Source organism: Chanodichthys erythropterus, chromosome 11, assembly GCF_024489055.1.
Source record: "Chanodichthys erythropterus isolate Z2021 chromosome 11, ASM2448905v1, whole genome shotgun sequence".
In the NCBI taxonomy this organism is placed as follows: domain Eukaryota; kingdom Metazoa; phylum Chordata; class Actinopteri; order Cypriniformes; family Xenocyprididae; genus Chanodichthys; species Chanodichthys erythropterus.
The window spans coordinates 982,037-1,003,971 of record NC_090231.1 but is presented as its reverse complement, the minus strand read 5'-3'; the positions used below and the strand labels follow the sequence as shown (position 1 = coordinate 1,003,971).

General features: G+C 40.1%; 1 protein-coding gene across 1 annotated transcript in view; it reads right to left on the bottom strand.

Annotated features, from left to right (window-relative positions):
- Positions 1-21,559, bottom strand: part of nrxn2b (neurexin 2b) — a 70,393-nt gene extending 48,834 nt beyond the window's left edge. The window contains exons 1-4 of the mRNA XM_067400339.1: positions 21,374-21,559; positions 17,735-17,737; positions 16,983-16,989; positions 16,588-16,889 (exon numbers count right to left, since the gene is read on the bottom strand). Of these exons, the coding sequence (XP_067256440.1) occupies positions 16,588-16,889; positions 16,983-16,989; positions 17,735-17,737; positions 21,374-21,559 (498 nt within the window). The remainder of the gene's footprint in view (positions 1-16,587; positions 16,890-16,982; positions 16,990-17,734; positions 17,738-21,373) is intronic.
- Positions 21,560-21,935: the final 376 nt, after the last annotated feature.

Below are 21,935 nucleotides of genomic sequence, written 5' to 3'. Positions count from 1 at the left end.
ACCCTCCACCCCTCTGACTCCGCTGGGATCCTCCTTCCCTCCATTGTCCTCAGCTACAGCAACTCCACCCCCCGTCTGCCAAGCCCTTAGTTCTTTCTTTTCATTGTTCGGTGTCACCGATGTTAAAGTGTAGTATGTTTATTATCTCTGATGTTTATTAAACTGCACCACACATCATTCTCATCAACTGGATTAAGTCACACTGCAGCCATGACATGTATCAGGGTCTTTATAGTTCACTAAAATGGTTAAAAAAACATTTCTGATTCTTCAACTAAAAAATTTGAAATGTTACGTAATGGTACATGTATTCATCCTGAAACATCACGGTACAGACGTCAAGGTTCGAAGCAAACAGTCAGACGACGAATACAGTCAGTCGCAGGCGATCCACACTCCGATCCAGAAGGGGGTGCGCACGGTAATGCAACTCTGTTTGCTAACAGGAAAATGAGCAGAAGAAGAAGAGGCGATCTATGCACCAACCCAAAACAAGAGTTCAGATCGCATGCAAGAGTGTGCTAGTAGCCTTCGATTCATTTTTTTGATGTGCTTCACAAACTTCATAGAAAGGAATACTGGGACGGCAGAAAGCGGCATCCTGCTTGTTTATTTTACAAAAGCACAATGCTTTGTTTTTATTGTGAGTGTACATGAATAAAAATAGACACATTACAGTTTCGAATGATCATCATCATGAATCATTTGGCATTGTGCTGATTTGTGTGGTGGAAGTCTCATTACTACAGTCAGATGGAGAACCTGCGTCTGGACCTGACTACAACGTAGCCCATGATCCCCGTATCCGCTTACATATATTTATATATAATCGATTTTTAATCTCTATAATAAAAATGTACAATTCAGATTTTGATCTCCATATACATTTACATATATATATCTTCCAAGGGGTTTTTTCCCTCCTAGGACTTTTTTCCCAGTGCTAGCACGCTGGGTTTTTCTCCTAGGGGGTTTTTTCCACCCCTGGAAGTCAGCCGACATTGGCTTAATGTAGCACCATCTTGTATATGTTACATATTACCACGCTTGTTTGTACAGTTTTAACCACTTCCTTTTTTTTTTTTTTTTGTGCTTCTAATATGTAAAGCTGCTTTGAAACGATTACCAATTGTAAAAGCGCTATATAAATAAATTTGACTTGACTTGACTACAGTCCAGTGATGAAATATGGGAAGCCTCGTATGCCGCTTCACTCACTTCAAAAAATATGACCTATGCAAGAGTGCATTCTGTTTACTGCTTAGTGCTTAATACACTATAGGTACTGTACTGTACTGTACCTCAGGGGGACTAAATGCCACTAGATGGAACAAACTGTAAAAGAAAAGAAACCTAGTATTGGGGATTTGTTGCTTTTCCTGAAATCGTATCGAACCGTGACACCAAAACTGAACCGTGACTTCTGTGTGCCGTTACATCCCTTCTGGAAATGAATAAAAACAAAAACTGAAATAAAAGTAAATGAAACCTAAATAGCAATAAATAATAATAATAATAATAAAATGACAAAAGCAGATAAAAAAATGTACTAAAATTTACATGAAAACTAAAAAATGTTAACAGAATGTAAATAAAACTAAAATAATACTGTTTTGTATGATTCTGGTTTTGGGTCCGAGTCCTGAAGCAAAACCAGTTAAAAAACGTCAATAGAACAGAACTAAAAACAAACAATAATAATAAAAAAAGTAAATGTTGCATGTGCATTAAGTCATACAGCATAAACGCACGTGTCAGAGAGCACATCTGCGGTTCTGTTGTTAACCGTTGATTGATCTCAGAGAAACAAAAGCACCGTCAGCCCTGCGGTTCTGCTTCACACTGCAGATAACCTGTGAAATCCATACGCAGCATCCGAACCTGCTGCTGTGCTTCAGGCTCCTGCATCTTAAAGGCTCCAGGAGCTGATAATGTGTTAATGGGCCGTTTGTCTCTGAGATATATTGACTTATTTACCCTAAAACCCCTCGTGACAAGACAGAGAGCATGTTCAGATAAGAACGCGTAATCCCTCACTGAAACACAGCGAAGCGTTCCTGGAGGATCATCACTGGCGGGTTAAAACGCTCTCAGTGTGTGTATGAAGAAATAACAGCGGCTCCTGTGGTTCACCGCAAACACACTATAGTAATGCAGCAGTGCAGACAATGAATAAAATGAATAAAACAAAGCAGAGCATTAGAGAGAGAGAGAGAGAGGAACAGAGAGAAAGAGATAAATGAGTGCAGTGAAGTGTTGTGTTTTTCCTGACACACACAATCAACATCAACCACACCTACTGTACAACACACACACACACACACACACACACACACACACACACACACACACGGTTAGTTTAACTGTATGTGTGCTGAATACTGATGCCATCTTGCAGCAGCTCTTTTGCTCCGATGAATTCATCCGTGGCTCTTTCGACACTCACTAGGGATTGTTTAAAGAGAGGAAACCTCAGAAGACGCGCATCACACTCATTTACTGTCACTTTCACTTCAATCAGGGTGAGAAGGGTTAACGGGCATCTGTCGGCAGAAAACTACTCTGAAACTGGTCAACTTACAAACTACTAGTCAAGCTACCATCTTGAATCACATTATGTTCTTGTTTTAAGCATAAACCTTGCTACATTTTGTTAGATTTATGTTTAAAACAAAAAGAAAGTAATTGCAGATTGTTTAAAAATCTATATGCCCTAAAAACAGATTTTACATCATTTATTTTCTCTAGTAAATGATGATTTAGAAAAGTATTAGCATTCTAGCAGTATTATTCTGACACAATTGAAACATGACAGAATCAAACTTGAACAAATACTGTACAACTAAAACTAAAAATTCAATCAAAATCAGAATTTTTAAAAAAACTGGGAAAACACCTGAGTGATTGTTCTCTGAATCAATTCATTGAAAGCAACTGCATTCACTAAAACAAATCATCTGAAGTTCAGAAATGATTCAGATTTCACACAGCTACCGATTCAGCAACACAACGAGACATGAAACTCTGTGCTGTGGTTCCCTCAATCTAGCCTGTTACTGGGAAAGCCAAACTGAGTTACTGTCACACTGCTGAAACACACAGTAAAGTCTCACGGCGTGAGTCTTGTTAGTCTCACACACAAACCCGTCTGACCGTGAAGACACAATATCACACTGCAGCTACTTTCCCTGATAAAATTCTCCATCTTGCTGTCATGGGGCTATTCTAATAGATCTGGTAGAATTGATCACCCGTCAGCCGCTGAGTAATGATTTCATATTGATGCAGCATTAGACGAGCGCTGGCATCTCATTTATTCTGACCCGGACAACAAACTGACCGACGCACCGGAGGAACCACCAGCGGCTAATGGACACTTTTGACTGCCATCACATAAATCTAACATAACCATCCTCCGCATCAAATCAAAGAGTATAATTGCTAGTGAAAGAGAATATGAGTGTGTGGCGCATTTGATTATCAGCATGCGAGTGATTGTGCTGGAGCGTGAGGTCGGCTCAGAACTGAGACCTCCACATCCGCCGTACTCCGAATCGCTTCATATGAACACAGTTCGGTGTGAGCACATGGCTTCTCATGTTTGTTTCTATGTTCCATGCGCTCTCCTGTCTAGTTTCGAACCCCACCCGATCATTGGTTTATTTGCCCTTATTCTTTTTTCTCTACATTGGCTGCCAGTCCGTTATAGGATTGATTTTAAGATTTAGTTGTTTGTTTTTAAATCTTTAAACGGCCTTGCACCACCATATCTTTCAGATTTAATACAGCATTACTCACCATCCAGATCACTCCAGAATTATGGGGCAATCGTGCATTTTCAGTGATGGCTCCGAGACTCTGGAACAGTTTGCCACTAAATATTGGATCAGCTTCCACACAGGTCTTTCAAATCCCTTTTGAAAACTCATCTTTTTCCCCTGGCTTTTATGTAGCTTTTTATTTATTGATCTCTTGTCATTTAATGCTGTGTGGTCAGATGTCTCTGTGCTGTTTATTATTGGTGTGTAATGTATTGTTTCTGCTGTTTGTATGTGTTTAAAAAAGGTGTACAGCACATTGGTCAACTAACTGTTGATTTTAATGGTGCTTTATTGATAAATTGCCTTGCCTTGCCATCTGTCCTTCCTCGATACCTGTTTTTTGTGTTTTCTTTTATTTGTTTTTTATTCCCAAGCTGACTCGTTCAGTGTTGTGATGTCAGTAGACACTCACTCAAGCCCGTTAACACTACAGACCAGAAGTCATTCATTTTCACCTTGGCATTTTTTTAAAAAAAGTTTAACTTTATGCAGATTAAGATAAATTCATGTTACAGTGCAGCATACTTCTGCTGAAGCTCTATATTAACACAAACCGCTCTGAATCAGGAAGCTTAAAGCAAACGCAAGCCGTCCAGCGTCAGGCTAAACTGAAAGAAACAGGGATGTTCCTCCATAGAAAATAGTGTGAAACATGTCAGATGTTGGGAGGCTTGAATCTGCATTGGGTCATGTTAAGCATCTACTGATATTCATACAGATCTTTTAGATCAGAATTGAATCCAATATACATTATGAATCTAAATCAAGATTCCTGAAGCTAGTATGAAATCAAACAACAGAAATCAAAACACAACATCTAGATACTGGGGTGCCTCAGGGCTCGGTACTGGGACCGCTTCTTTTCTCCATCTACATGTCATCACTAGGATCTGTCATTCAGAAACATGGTTTTCCCCATCATGACACACAACTCTACCTCTCATTCCAGCCAGATGATCTGACGGTTGCTGCTCACGTCGCCTGCCTGACAGCCATTTCATGCATGAAGAACCACCACCTTCAACTAAACCTTGTGAAGATGGAGCTGCTTGTGGTCTCGGCCAACCTAACACTTCATCACAACTTCTCCATTCAGCTAGATACATCAACCATAACTCCATCCAGGACAGCCAGGAACCTTGGAGTTGTGATTGATGAATTTAAACTTCACAGACCATATTGCTAGAACTGCCCGGTCCTGCAGATGTGCCTTATCCAACATTAGAAGGATCAGGCCCTTCCTATCACAACTCCTTGTCCAAGCGCTTGATCTATCCAGACTGGACTATTGTGATGCTCTCTTGGCAGGCGTTCCAGCATGCTCTGTCAAACCTCTGATCCAGAATGCTGCAGCAAGAGTCTTAAACGAGCCGAAGAGAGCGCACATCACACCTCTCCTCGTAAACTTGCACTGGTTTATGTTTATATCGATTTTGATTATAACACACTCTTGATGACTTGATTATCAATGCACTCACACAACAAGTTCTTTCAGTCAGTGTGACTTGACAAAATACAGACTCGATTTTAAAGCAATAGTTCACCCAAAGAACGCCCACCTGTCAGCCTCTCAGCCAGCTGCAGACTTCTTTAACAGAGTGAATTTCGGGAGCACGGGACACAAGCTGAGGACTGATCATCCTGCAGCGGGCCATCCTTATGGAGGGTGTATAGTGTCGAAAGGCCGAAACACCAAATAGTGCAAGGATGATGTGTCCCGTGCCCAATTGACCCAAAACGGTACCTTGACCAACATTCACCACCTCCCACACAACTAGGAGAATCCCCACCAGTTGATTGTCTACCATTCCCAGCAATTAGGTACATCTCACCACCTATTGGCACAAGAGACAGCTTCAAACATCTTGCTGTGTGTTTTTTGATTCCAGTAGTTGACCCAAAACTGATCATTCTGTCATCATTTATGTATGAAGAGAGAACCAAACAACTCTGGCTTTCATTGCATGGACAAAAAACACTGAGACATCTTCTTTTGTGTTCTTTAAATGATGACAGAATTAATAAATCCCTTTAATGAATATTTTTGTCAAAAGACAAAACCACAAAAAGACTATGCAATGAGCTCAGCTGGACGTTTATAAGTGGCAGTATGTTGGTCCTGTGTTGGCCATTTCGCACTGCGCCGACAGACACTTCATCGGGTTAATGTGTTGTCATTGGTCGGCCCCCAGTTCATCAGGTCACGGAACGTGTCTGAGGAGTGAAGTACCGTGACGGTCGGCGTCTGTCGGCACAGTGTGAATTGGTCTTAAAAGTCAGTGATCATCCTTACCTCATCTCCAGATGCTTGAGTTTCAGCCGATGGGTCTTGAGATGGGTCTTTACAATTACTTACCTTTACCTATTAAAAACAAAGGAAAAATTGTTCCTCGCAAAGGAACCCCATTTATTATTCTCATAATCAAGCCTCACAGAGCACACCGCAGCGGTGAGGCCTTCGACAAGTGGCTGGCAGCTGGAAAACGACCCTCGGATTGGCGAGCGAGTCGTGAGAGATCAGGACGGAACTAGCCAAAGGATCCAGGGTGAGTTAGTGAGATTGAGGGGTCAGGAGGAGGAAGAGAGGCGAGGGACGGGCCAGAGACTGTGTGAGGCGTTCGTATGTGTGGAGTGAGGTTAGTACTTTAGTAAATAAGAGCAGGTCAGACACAAAAATGGTTGTTAGTACAGTTACAACAAAGGTTTCATTGGGATTAGTAACAGAATTTGGGTTTTAGTCATTTAGTAGAGTAGTAGCAGTCAATTGGTGAAATCCTTTGTGATTTGATTCAACAAAGAGTTTGAATTGTCAAGTGGGTTTTGAGGTTAAGAGGAAGGAAAATGAACCATCCAAAAACCATCACAACATGGGGAAGAAGCCATGCAGTTGGATGAGCAAATGAAGATGGCGTCAAATGGGAATGTTCAACCGATGAACGCAATCAAGCGTCTGAGCAAAAGCGCTCAGCAGCCGATGGCAGAGAGGAGTCGAAACGGAGTCACGTCACGGCACAGATGGCAAGAAAAGAGGAGCGAGGACATTTAGTTGATTAAGGGGTTAAATCTGAAGGTGGGACACAACAAAATGAGCACTTGAAGTCACAGGTTTGCGTGCAAGCCGAGACTCTTTCGGCTTGGGCATCGCAGACTCCCTCTCGCTGCAAGCGGATGAAAGCATGCACACGACTGAGAACACGAAAGAAAAGAGTTCTGACTGAACGTCACACAGATGAGTGTGAATGAGCGATGGCAACGTTCATCTGCACTGCGAGCTGTCAGTCATCTACCACTGTCCATCTGCCAATTACCCAGCCTGCACTGGGCCAAATAACACTATCGCTCGTTCTCCCAGACCGGCCTGAAATATTGTTATTCTAGGGCGCCGAACCCCTGCCAGAGTTCATTAGATCTGTATAATTGCATACTAATGCAAGCGGTCCGGGCTGATAATATCATCCTGAAGCAGCTCGCAGCGGGAAGCCAGAGACCTGTCAATCACGCTAGCCCTTTCCACATTTTTTTTTATTTCAAAGTAGGCTGTTTATTTTATTCCTATTAGAAGGGGGTGTGGCTTTATTCATGTCTGTAGGTTCATAAATATGCATATATGTATGAGTATATATGTGCTAGACAACATATACATACATATAAAGTAAGAGTGTGTTAGAGAGTCGTTATTGAGTTAGTATCAATGTTAATGAACACAGTTCCTACATTCTAGAAATTCTCCTACATGCCATGCAGAGCTGGGGGCGGAGCCTAGCGTTTGACGAGTCCAGTGACAGGCAGTAAAGGACGTAATCTCTGTGGGTCCAATGACACACTTAAACATATATTTAATTTTATATTTAGTTTTATTTTGTTATATAAATAATATATAAATGATATATGTTCAACAAGTTGAAGTACAGGTAATTGATTTATTATTTGTTAATTTATAATAGAAATGAATAAAAAGCACATAAAATTACTCAAATTTTGGCGACTGAAAGCATAAGCATTAAAGCCAATTCAAATAAACACTATAATAGCATATAAATGACGGCAGTGGATTGGTCTGATAGTTAAATGAACCTCAGCCAAGGTCTGATTCTCACCTGCCAAACAGCAAAACAAGCACTGCGTCAGTGTAAAGCTTCCCGGCATCAATAACATCTCCCAGGGAACTGAACTTCAGTAATAAGTAATTGTTCATGTTTAATAATTAGGTTAGTTGTCCTATGGGTAAGTGCACTAATGAAACCATCCCTCAGCCTGACCTGAGCGAGACCAAACAGCCCAGACGACCTGAAATACGTGAATAAACATCTGGCTCTGGTACAGTCCGGTGAAACTATCAGTCCAGCCGCTGTATTTCTGCAGCGGACAGAACGAGGCCCGGTTCAGCACTCTGATCTGCTGAATAAATCACAGCGGCTCTTGTAATGGGGTGTTTTATGACCCGGGCTGTCCACTCCCAACCAGGGGCAGTAAATCCACCCGGAGAGACGGAAGATCATCACCTGGAGCCTGATGCCATTATCCAGCTAACGGATTGAGATGCTGAGAACCAGACAGGGCTTTCACAGCTGCACTGAACTCAGCTCGATATCTCAGTATTAATATTGACATTCTCAGACTCTGGCCAGTCGGTCAACTTCACCAAAACACTTTCATTCGATCTCATTAGCTTCACTGCGCTATATCCATGCTACATCCGTACTGCCCGCCACTGGGATCCATTACCGCCTCAAACGAACTTCGCAGATGATCAGAAACGACTCAAGGGAGCTACGGTAACATACAGTAAAACTTCCAGTGTGCTCGAGTTCACTATCACTGTGCACTTGGACTACTTCAACGTAATGAACAAAATGTTTAACTCTATCTGGAGGGAAGGGAGGGCGTAGGATGGACAAAACAAAGTAAAAAGGATGATCGAATGGGACAGTGAAAGGAAAAGAGTGAATATCTGTAGTTTCATTGCTACCTTGATACCAATGGGAATTTGTGTAGTCAGTATAAGCAAACAGAATAGAAATAGGAAACGGAAATCCAGGGCAAACCAAAGTAGAAGACAATTAGAATGATATCTACCATATAATGCAGTTTGTTTACCATAGCGTGTCCAATGCCTGAGTGCTTTAGGAAAAAAAACAAGGGAAGGGAAAGAAAAATATATAGAATAATGACAAATCGTGAAGTCAATAAAGGTCTTTGAAAACGCGGCGGTCACAGCCTGTTAACTGTCTTTTTATTGCTCACATATTTTAGTAATTATCATTGATTCGAAAGCTTAAACACTCAAAATTCATCCTGTGGATCTGTTTTGAAACTGGAGTTATAATGGAAACGCTACTTTAAAACATTTCAGTGACTACGTTTTTTTGATATCAAAAACTTGGAACGGAATTGGAACAAAAAATGGAACGAAACTTGGCTTTGATTTTCTAGCAATTTCAGAGGCCAAATTATGTTGTAAAATATGTATGGAATGAAAATGTCCAACTTGTTTTGGCTTCATGAATCACAAGCGCTTGAGTTCAGATCTGAGGAGCGAGTGACAGTTAACAGGTTCAACCAGCCGGGGCTTTCTTTTCCTAATTTCGTTTTTTTTGCCCAAAATCCAAATTTAAAGAGTTCTTTCTCATGTCTAGAATCTCTTCATTGAAGGATTTGTCAACCAAAAGAAAAACATGACAACTGTATTGTTATTATGGTTAGTACGTCAGTACGCAAGTTAATTCGGAAAACAACGGATGGCCCACATTCCGTGAATGACACAATGTTAGTCGTTTCAAAGGAACACAAACAGGTCAAAATGAAAACTGGAAGAATCTGAAGCTGTTGGGTTAGTAAGAAGACACAAGAGTTAGGAAACCATTCTCCACATAAAGAAGGGGGACGTGGGAAGATTGGGGGAGGGGCTGACTCGAGTGGGAGGGGCTAGAGGAACAGCAGTATTAGTGATCATTCTGATTGGCTAGTCCTGTGAGTGGGCGTGGCCTGTTTGCGGACGGGGCTCGTTACAGGCAAATTTGGCCAAACTTGGTTTTTGAAGCAAAGCAAGAAATCGCTCTTCTCTGGCTGACGACTGAAAGGAGGCAAAAACACAACAGCGTGAGCAACATGGGAAGGAAAACATCTTATTTGAACTTTCAACACAGGAAATTCAGAGAGAGAGATAAAGAAACATCACACTGCCGCCATCTTGAACCTGGAAAAAAAGACTGTTGTGATTACGAAGCCTCGTCCAGACCGGATTCTGATCCAGACCCATGCCTCTGCAGTGCACTTACTTCAGTCACTCATCACACCTGTGTGTGTGTGTGTGTGTGTGTGTGTGTGTGTGTGAGTGTGTGTTAAATGTGAACGATCACTCACGTGTGTTTTTGAGGAGAGTGAGCTGCTGCTTTAATACGTGATCAGACGCAGAAAACAGCTAAAAAATATTGCAGATGCACATTGAGGGAGGAACCAGAGCCAAACACTGCATAGCAACGCCCTGGCAACCCCTAGACACCACCTAACAACACTCTAGTAACCCAAGCATAGTACAGTGACTGTGTGTTTTGTTGTAAATAAAAGAAGTATTAATTTATACCTTAAAATTTCACATTTAATTCAGTGTGTTAATTGGTGTTTCTTTGTAATTATTTGTAAAATTTACTAGCAATTTTTGCATGAAAATGGTTTCTCAGCTTTTTTCAAGTAAATCCTACTTTTTCACTTCACTTGACTCAGTTTTCATTCACCAGGCTGACCTCTGACCTCAGTCTCATGCATGCACTCATATTCGATGATCCAGAGATTCCTGCCTAATAAATCAGAGCCGCAGCGGGAATCAGAGACATCTGAGGAGGACCGTCACGCTCCTCAGCGTCCCTGTGCTTCCCGGCCGGATGGAGAGCGGAGAATACGGATGCCGAGAGTCACAGCAGCGGAAAACCACAGGAGAATAATGAAACTGGCTCTGAGTCGGCGGGAGGACTGGAGGAGGATTCCTGAACGACGCCCGCTGAGACACAAGACTAATATTTGACATCTCTCAGTGTTTAGAGCTCATGATGAAGAGGTGCGCGGATTAAAACTCTGTTTCCGCAGGTAGAATCAAATCACACAGCGGCGCTTCTGAATGAATCGAGTTTGAGTGAATCAATCAATCGGGTGAACGATGAATCAGCAGCTTGAACGAAACGAATGAATGAATAATTCAATGACTTACTCATTTAGACACCTACTGGCAGTTTTAGTTTCTTTATTTATTTAGAATATAAATTACTAAAAAAAAGAGTCACATTTCTATAATAATAAAGAAACCCATTAAACCGTTTCAAAAATGAAAAGTCTGCCATTGACTCACTCTCACGGCCATTGAAGCCTAAAAGTTTTGTCAAATGTTGAATCCAAAACTTTTTGTAATGTCTATTTGATGCTTTTCTCATTTAATATATAAAGCTATTGTTTCAGGAATTTCATGGTCCTTTTATCCACTTTCAGTCGTCTAGGTGTTTCCACAGAAGACAGACAGGATCAGCGACACATAATTCAGCTTGATTGATTCGTAAAGCGCTCCTCACAGAAGCAGGTGACGGATGTGAACGTTTATATATGAAAAAGCACATCTGCAGATGTTTGAGCGCGAGTCTCTGCGGTGTGATGAAGGTGAGCGAGTGACCGTGGGTCAGTGAATGAAACAGAATTGTCCTCCACACTCACATCAGCCTGAACATAATGAGGCAGGTTTGGCTCTCATGCATATGCATGACATACAGCGCATATTTAAATGAGACCGCTGTTATTTAGCAAAAAACAACAACATGCAGAACAAATAAGATGAATATGTATGAACATGTGAAGACATCAGCATGTCTCCATGTGAGGGTTCGCTGTCTGTCTGTCTGTCTGTCTGTTGAGACTGGTTTTGTTCTGGTTTTGTTCTGGTTTTGTTCTGGTCTCAAGTGTTGAATCACATCATAACAATTTAATTTATTTTTTTTAAATACATAATTTATTAAAATAATAAATGAATGAATTTTGATTTAAATAAATAAAAAAACATTTTATTTAAATAAATAATACATTATATTAAAATAAAATAGTTTAATTTAATGAACTTATTAAAATAATGTCCAATTTGATTTAAATAAATACATAATTGATTAAATTTTAAATTGATGCATTGATTAAATAATATAAGTACAATTTGATTAAAATAAATAATAAATAATAATGCATTAATGAAATAATATAAGCCAAATTTGATTTAAATATATAAATAATACATCAGTACGGTGCATTGTGTTAAAAAGTAATGATGTAATGTCACTGTAAAAAGCCTTAAAATGTTGAGATATTTCTCAAAATATTATGTTATCTGAACCACATTAATAATTAAGTTGAATTGACAAAAGAAAAAATGTTGTGATAACAAATCAGGAAAATAATATTTTATAGTGTGAAATGAAATATTTTCCAAATAATATTTAGACATAAGTATAAAGATAATTATTCACAGTATTAATATATGATTTTATGTCTTGTAAAGGTGACAGGATCATATTTCATGGCAGCATCAGGATCACAGCAGTGTCTGAATGAGCAACGCTTGTTTATCCAGTCATGATCCTGCTGTTACAGGGTCATTAGAGGAGGAAATGCAGCGCGATTGAGACTCTTTCAGCTCGTCAAACGACAGACGCAAACCCTCCGACCACAAACCACAGCACGTCCACGGCGTTGCTAGGTGACGAATTACACGAGACCAGAATGATGGGAAATACAGATGGAGCTACCGGAGAGACGCTGAAGAGAAGAAAAGGAGAAATGACTGCAAACTCTGCCTCAAATCATCACCTCCACCAATCAGAGCTGCACGCATTAACATTCCCAGTGTAGTTCACTGTTGACAGCAGTCTCACACACACACTCTCACACACACACACACACACACACACACACACACACACGTTTTTTTTTGTGAATTGTGGGGACTTTCCATAGGCCGCAATGCATTTTATACTGTACAAACCGTACTTTCTATCCCCCTACCCTAAACCTAATCCTAAACCTAACCATCACAGGAAACTGTGCACACCTTTATTTTCTCACAAAAACATAATTTAGTATTTTATTCATTAATTTACATTGTGGGGACCGGTGGCTGGTCCCCACGATGTAGGTGAACTCAGGTTTATATTACATCGTGGGGACATTTGGTCCCCACAATGTAATATAAACAAAAGCACACACACAGACACACACACACACACACACACACACACACACACACACACACACACACACACACACACACACACACACACACACCTGACCTTGGTTAAGTAGCTAAAGACAGCAGGAAGTGATGTTTGCTCTGTTACATACACACATGTGTCTATATCTCGTGTTTCAGGCGGTGTTGTGTCATTCGTGACACATGAGCGCTGTGTTTCTCTCTCACCTGCGCTGGAATATTGACCTGATGTTGATTAGTAACGTCTCGCTGTGTGTCTATAATAGAAACGCTGAAGGGAAAAAGTCACGACCTCTTCCAAGAAACGGCAGCGAGAATCGAACCCTCACACTGTTCCCTATAAAGTTACCAGACACGTCCATTAAGAGAATACTGCAGTTTCACTCACTCCAATCTACACACATCAGTCTGAACCTGAAGCTGACGTGAAACACATCTCACCTGGCATGAACACACTCATATGCACTCAAATACACAACACACACACACACACACATAGAGACTAAAGAAAGATGAATCATATCAGAGCTTTGGCACCTTTAATGTTAAATTCACAAAACCAAAGATACACATTTCAGAGAATAAAAGATCCATGAAAACATCCTGACTGCATAAGTCTACACCCCCTTTAAATTGGATATAATTGTGGCTGTGTTCAGAATTTACATTAAAGTCCAGATATTAATTATCTTTCTTTCATTTTTACATCACAGAAGCGATCTGTTTTAACAGATGTGTGTAGACTTTTTTATCCACTGTAAATATTGAGTAAAACATTATAATGTATTGATTGATCAAAGCTTTTCACTATTGAATTAATTAGCAAAAGTAAATTTCAATATCTGTACACCATCTTGGATGTGTTTGTTTCCGCTCTTGGACTGGAAAAACATCTGTGCACATTTACTGCTCACCACTGGGTGGTGTTGTTGTGCTGTATCTCTGCATTTAATTATTTATTACATTGATTTCCATTTATTTATTTCCTTCATTCTGTTATATATTACACACAGAACAAACACTGACACACACACACACACATGTATGTGTGAGTGTCACGGTTACTCTATTGATTATCTGGAGTTCAGCTTTGAGTAAATGTGAGGTCAGTGTTTGTCTGAATCAGATCAATACACCAGCCACCTCTTGTTTTTTATCATGGTGGGTCTTTCCAATGACGTTCATTGTTTTTATACTGAGCGAATGATATTTTCTATCCCATAAATCCTCACATAAACCTTTCTGCATCCTCATCAAGAGTTAAATGTGCCTCTTCAGATGGAGTCATTACTGATTTTGTGATCACTCATCTCTGCCGTCTGACGGTCCGATCGGCTTCAATCCACCTTTAAATCCCTTGAAACAAAAAACAGGTCCGCTGGTTTCTGATTGGATGGTTTTTAAGGAGTTTTGGGTAACTAAACCGGCATGAACCAACAAAGGAGTGATTCTGAACCCAAACTCTCTCTCGCTTGTTCTCGGAGGAGAATAAAGCCTCGAGTGTGTAATTGAATTCAGTCCCGGACAAAAGATTTTCCCTTTTGTTTCCTCTCTGGATTCACACCATCAGCCAATAGCAATAAGCATTACCACAGCGGACACGCCCTCGTGCCGCAGCAGCCAATTACAATCGCTCTTATTACGGGTGACAAGACATTCGTTCCAATTACAATTACCAGGGCAGAGACAGCATGAGCGAGCGACCATAAGTGAAATCGATCGCATCTCTGCGCCGCTATCTGCAACTGCCAATTACAGCAGCCGTATTGAACCATTCTTCACTTTTATTCAATCTGTGTGTGTGTGTGTGTGTGTGTGTGTGTGTGTGTGTGTGTGTGTGTGTGTGTGCTTTTGTTTATATTACATTGTGGGGACCAAATGTCCCCATGATGTAATATAAACCTGAGTTCACCTACATCGTGGGGACCAGCCAGCGGTCCCCACAATGTAAATGGGTTTATAAATCATATAGAATGAGTTTTTGTGAAAAAGTAAAAGTTTGCACAGTTTCCTGTGAGGGTTAGGTTTAGGGGTAGGGGCAGGGTAGGGGGATAGAATGTACAGTTTGTTCAGTGTAAAATGCATTGAAGTCTATGGAAAGTCCCCACAATTCACAAAAACAAACATGTGTGTGTGTGTGTGTGTGTGTGTGTGTGTGTGTGTGTGTGTGTGTGTGTGTGTGTGTGTGTGTGTGTGTGTGTGTGTGTGTGTGTGTGTGGAAAGAAACGGAGAGTGTAAGGGTGTTTCTATATAATACACACGTTTACACCCCAGTGTTGATTTCAATTCTTTCACCCATATAGAAATTATGGTTTATAAACCAACATTTCTATCACAAGCAACAATTTTGCCCTATTAAGGAGTTTTTAATGCTACACTCGAAAAAAATAATGTAGAAACTATTTTCACTCTGGAATTGCTAGTAAATTTCACAATTAATTACAAAGAAACAGCAACTAACATTGAATTAAATGTGACATTCTGAAGTAGAAAAACTATAATAATATTTTCTTGTAAGACTTACTCCAATAATCTTTGTTTTCCCCCCAGATTACCCATTTATTAGTTTAGCAAAGAGACGACAGCGCCGATGAAGAGATTGAGATGAAATATGAAGAGGGAATCAAGATAAATATCACTTGAACGGGATATTTTTATTGTGTGCTATTTACAATCGAGCTGTAAATTGGTGGAAGTATGCGGAAAATATTAAAGTATTATTTTAGGATTGAATTTAGGACGCATTAAATGCTAGCTGGAAAAAATCAAGTTTTTTTTTAATTTTCTAAAGATCCACAAGGACAAAAGCTCATTTCCGTTTCCGTCCATGAAGATTCAGTGTGTGTGAATCGCTTCGTGTCCTGAATGAACGACTCACTGAGTCATCCGAGTGCAGATTCAGTTCATCACGGCTGATCAGTGTTCGGTGAGCGTTTCTCAATATTGTGTTGTTATTTGTTCTATTGTTACTCATTTCTGTTCTTTTCCAGTCCAATCATTGACTCCTTGATTTTATCCTGTAGAACAAGACCGGCATCTTCCGTCCCCTAAGGACTGCCGACTTCATTAGGTTTGAGTCAATTTTAGATGGACAACTCTTCTCCGAACAGAACATTAAGTTAAGGTGCACATAATGAAGTCCTGAAGCAGAAGGCATGGGTCTGATTCTGTCTGGATCGGGTCTAACGAGAAGAAAGCACACAGCGCTGTTCTCAGACCTGTCAGGAATCACACAGCGGCTGTCGGGAAGCACAGGGGACTGTGGGCGTCGACTGAAACGTCTCCAGCCAATGAGAATTCACTGTGATCACGCCCTTTCCCAAGTGATTCCCGACTTCAGCTCAATCACTGCAGAAAATGATGCTCTTCCTCAGTATTTGATATCCTCAGTTATTTTGCTCCTCCAGGAAATGTTTCTTGGATTAAGAATGTTTAGATATTTGTACTGAAACACTGAGCAAGAGCATTATTTTTGTTAGGTGATCAATATCCACACAGTTCACACTGTAAAAAGCGAGCGTTTCGTCTTACCTGTCGCAGGTTTCGCGTGACTTTAACATCGTGCCAAGCGTTGTCGTTAAACTTCCCGTTGACGGGCTCCACCAGAGCCTCGAACGCGCCGGAGCCCAGGTTGATGACGAGCCACACGGCGCCGCTCTTCAGCGACAGGTTGACGTAGTCTGCGGATTTCCCGGTGTGGAGCATCAGACCGTTACGCTGGAGAGTTCGGAAAGACAGCGTGATCTCGTCCGTGCTGCTCTGGATGGGCGTCATGGACAGATCGTAGCAGAAAAACTCGTTCCCCTTGAAGGTGGCGACCGATTCTTCTTTTGCTGCAGAGAGGAGGAAAGAAAATGAGTTTTTCTCTGAATCAAAACAACAGCAGCAGTGAAGGGATGGAGCAAATCAACATCTAGCACACTTACACCGAATCTACACCAGAAAGACAACAGAACCCATTAGAATCAGTCAGTAAACGCTCTATAGTTCAAGTGCTTTGTGTTCGGTTCATTTCACTGTGGATTCTTTGGTGAATCAATCGCATTTCAGTTCAGACAGACTTTTACGATGTGGACTCGACAGTAATGCAACAACATGTCAGTAACTGTGTTCAGTCTAATGCCTGATCTTAGGGCTGCACGATTAATCTTAATCGAATCGAAATCGCGATTTGGCTTAGTGCGATTCTGACATCGCAAAGGCTGCGATTTTTAATGATATAAATATGTATGTACACAGGGTAGTGAAGAGCTGATCTGAGGTCAGTAGTAAATGACGCTCCATCTGAGAGCACTGCATTAGAAAAAGCAACACGTGTCAAATATACAAACTTTCCAAACATGAGAAGCCTTTATGAACTTCACAAGACAACATTAATGTGTTTTTACTCCAATCTCACTTCATAACGTCAGTTGAGTGTTTGAAATAGCAATTTGATTAGCATTTTCTTTTTATTCAGTCACAGCGATCGCATGATGCCCATTGGGGATTTCCTGGAACAGCGTTTGTTATATTGCGTATATTTGGAGTATCTGCTCAGTATGAAACTTTGAGGGAAACATCTAATCAAAATGTTTTCTCCAGCGTACAGAAGTGCACAGGGTTTCTTTCCACAGTGGATGCGTAAGAGGCACGTAGTTCATATTAAATACATGGACTCCAGTTTTGATTTGCATACCTCCTGACAAAAATAAAGAAATTATTGAGACAGATTTTTATCATAATAATATAATATTTGATAATAAATCCTTTCTACTGATTTATAGACACAGGTAACCCCACATTTTGTCATACAAGTTTTAAATATTATTTTCTAATTATTATAGTTATATTATTACAACAGTAATATTTCTCATTTGGTTTAATATTTGTATTTAGCAATGAAGATAATCAGTGGCGTAGCTTTGTTTTAACAGCGGGTGGGATGGGAATGTGTGTGGTGGGGTGGTGTATTGTGATTATATCATTACAATAATAAATGCACAAAATTTATTGACATAGACCTGTTTAATATGATAGTTTCAATCTTACATCTACTATAATACAATATACTGTTAGTCTCGAGAGTAATAACATTAGTCAATAAAAATTCTACCCCTCGTCCATCAGGACAACCTAACAATTGCTTTCGGGCCAAAATTGTGCAGCCCTACAAACAAGCAAAACAAGCCTGGTATTGTTTATATATGTTTTATAAAATCACATTTTAAATCGCAAATCGAAATTTTAACCAGGAAAATTACAATTAGATTTTTTTCTCCAAATCTTGCAGCCCTACCTGATCTGATATTAATGATTCATGTACAGTCAGATGATCTTTGCCTGTGTGTCAGTAAATCTAACGTGATCTCACGAGAATACCTGTGTATTTTTACGTAAAGTGTGGTTCTACCATACATACATTTACTTATGTTTTCATACACACAAAAACGTATAATATTGACATATTCATAGCACTAAAATGTAAAAATACTTACGTATTATCAGCAATAAAACGTAAATCATGTAGCGTAAAGTGTGAATGTAGTCTATATGAATTCCCGTGTATTAATACTAAAATCGTGGCATTAATGATTTAGATCTGTTGAATTCAATTGTCATATCAATACATGTTTTTAGTTGAATTTATTGAATGCAGTTTACTCATCTACTTAATCTGAAATAACATTTCTCTTCGTGACTTGTGCTGCAAACTCGTTTCGGAGGATTACACAATGTTAAACAAGGCTACACTTTAAAATCTTAAAATGAATAAAATTTCTGTAATTGTTTAACCATTTATTTAGTTTGTTTGCTGTGCGACAGAAGGAGTTTTCTCCTATGCAGAGGCTGATAAGATACACCAAAGCACAACATAAATTCACAAATCACATTTTATTTGTTTGCTGTGCTGCAAATCTTTAGAATCCATATGTTTGTAAGGAACAGATCCGAATTAATCCCTTTATCTTCATTCTCAGCAGCAGCGACCGTCACAGTCAAAGCTTGCGCTCGTAATGAAAGTCGTGCCCTCGAGAAGCGTTACGGCACGGTGTACGGCACTGATATCGAACGCTCATTGGTTCTCACCTGCTTCGTCACAGATTGTGATGTGTTTCAGTGAATTGACATTTGAAATTAGTGCGCACCTTCATGGAGAGAAGCCGGATTCATATTTTCATGGATTAATTAGATAAAGAGCGTTCAAATCAAAATTATGACAATTTTTGATGTAAAAAGCATACTAACATTATAAGTGTATCCCAGGAAACATTATAAAATGATAAACCAATGCAGTTCACGACCTCTTTAGAGATGGCTTTATGCCAAAAAGCTTGTATGTAAAGAGAAATGCCTTACATGATTGCATAATACTTCCATGTTCAATTATGTTTTTTTTTGTGATAAAGTATGTTTAGAGTTAAGTCATACAATTTAATAATAAAAAAAATGAATTAAGTAAAACTAAATTATAAAATGGTGGGTTAAAAGGTTCTATATATGAAGCACCATTGTCAGATATTTTTTCTTGTTTTAAGCACAAACTCCCTTCATTTTGCTTCTTCAGTAAACGTATCTTGATTTAATAATGTTTAGATGTTTGTACTGAGCAGGACATTAATTCTTTGCCGTGTAATTAGTTCTAAACGTGTAAAACACTGGTGAGAATAAGGTTCAAAGCAAATCGTACGGTCGTATTCCCAACCGCAGACGTCCTCTGGGGAGACGCGCTCTTCTCCAGAATAAACAGTGTTTTCTTTAAGTTTCGCTGCTGCTGTTTTTCCTGACTGGAGCATCCTGAAGATTATGTCATGTATCAGTAGGATACGCTGGGATTCCCGTATTCATGAGCGCTTTCAGCGAATCTAAGAATCCTCATGAGAAAGAGCGGATGAACTGAAGTCTGCTGTAAAATCCAGCGAGTAAAACTGCACGTACATTCATTCATTTCCAGACGTTTTCATTGGAAGTGACATACATTCGTTTTTCCCGCAGGATCAGTCATCCTGGAGCGACCCGAGGTCGAGTGCTTCGCTCAAGGGCACGAAACAGCATTTTATACGACTCTGAAGAGTTCAAACCTACAGCCTTTTGGATTTCAGCCCAGATCTTTAACCACTAAACCACAGGTTTATTAATGTTTCATTTTGTTCAGGTGAAGATGCTGCAGCTCTTCTGGAAAAGATCAGTGAATTGTGCTTTCATGCCACTGACTCCGAGAACCGTGCAAATATTTTAATGCGGAAGTGATTTGTTTCAGTTTTCTTAATTAATTTGCCCCAGAGTGTTTCCTTAAGATGTAGAGAACATCTAAACCTCTCTCTCACACACACACACACACACACACACACACACACACACACACACACACACACACACACACACACACACACACACAGATCCATCCTTACAAAAAAAAAAATTAGGAATACAGACAATGCCTGAAGCAATTTCAACACACACACACACACACACACACACACACACACACACACACACACACACACACATAATAAAACTGGAAGCAGAGCAATAATAGCGTTTGGCGCTTTGCGTATGTTATTTTGCAGTATTTTCTCTGGATGCAGCTCAACTACAGATGCTTCAGAAAATGCTTTTTAATCAATAAGTTATTTCTGATGTCCATAAAGCACATTGAAACTGAAACTCAGTGTATGTGCTGCAAACATCAGTGTTTGTGAGAATCAAGCTGCATTTATTTCTACAGCGCTTTATGACAGATCGTTTCACAGTGATAAACGGGAACATAACAGAATCAAACTTCCTCTAATATGAGACAAATTCAGCTCTGCAGGAGACAATAGAGTCATAATTCAGATCAATTCAGTTCAGTGTTGATTCAGTTCAGTTCAGTAACTGAGTTCAGCTATAAGCAGCTCTGCAGAAGACAGTAGAGTCATTACTCAGATCGACGAAGACCGATTCCATAAATGTGAGAAAGAACAGAGGTAAACGAGGAGACCAATCAGGACGCAGGATCAACAGAGGTGGGCTGTATTGTGCTGTACTGAAGGAAAGTGTCAGGATCTGGTGAAGCGCTGTGTGTTCGTCTCTCGATCCGTGTGTAATCTGCCTCTCTCCCGCTGCACCTTTTACTGGCCTGTGAGCTTTAATACAGCCTGATCCCCGTCGCTCCGGCGAGCCTCGGCTAAACCCTCCTGTCTGTCGCTCTAAAGCTCTTCTTGTGTGTTCTGATGTACCTCACACTGCTAAAAATAATGCTCTTCCTCAGTGTTTCTGTCTTGCTTTCCAGTACAAATATCAAAACATCAAGATGTATTTACTGGAGAAGAGAAATGACTGATGATATTAAGACTTGTCCGTCTCTCTGCACTGGCACACAGCTTGAATCCTTTTCAGAACTGATCTGGGAACGGGAACCTCCTGCCTGTGTTTTCCGTCTCTCTGCCGTCAGATTCAGAGTGAGAGGGGGCGGGACCTGCACTCTCAGTGCTCCAATCTGATTGGCTGCAGTGGTGTGATTGAATGACTGCTGTGTCATTATCGTGGCTGATATCCCATCTGATATCCCATCTATAGCTGCTAATTAAACCAAGATAATTACTGCAGTGATGATGTCATGCACAACTGAAGCACCAACACTCACTGTACACACACACACACACACACACACACACACACACACACACACACACACACACAGTGATGTGTTTAAATGACAGAGCTTCTTTCTTAAAGGAGGAAAGAGTGAAAAATGGTGCTGACAGTTTGATTGATCAGTGTTTCAGCTTTTAGAGAAAACTCATAAAATGCTCCATATCTCTCTTTCATTCTCTTTCACTCCGAAACGAATCGCATCTCTTTGACTCATCTCTCTTTTTGTTCTGGATCTGAAATTGACAATCTTCTATACATTT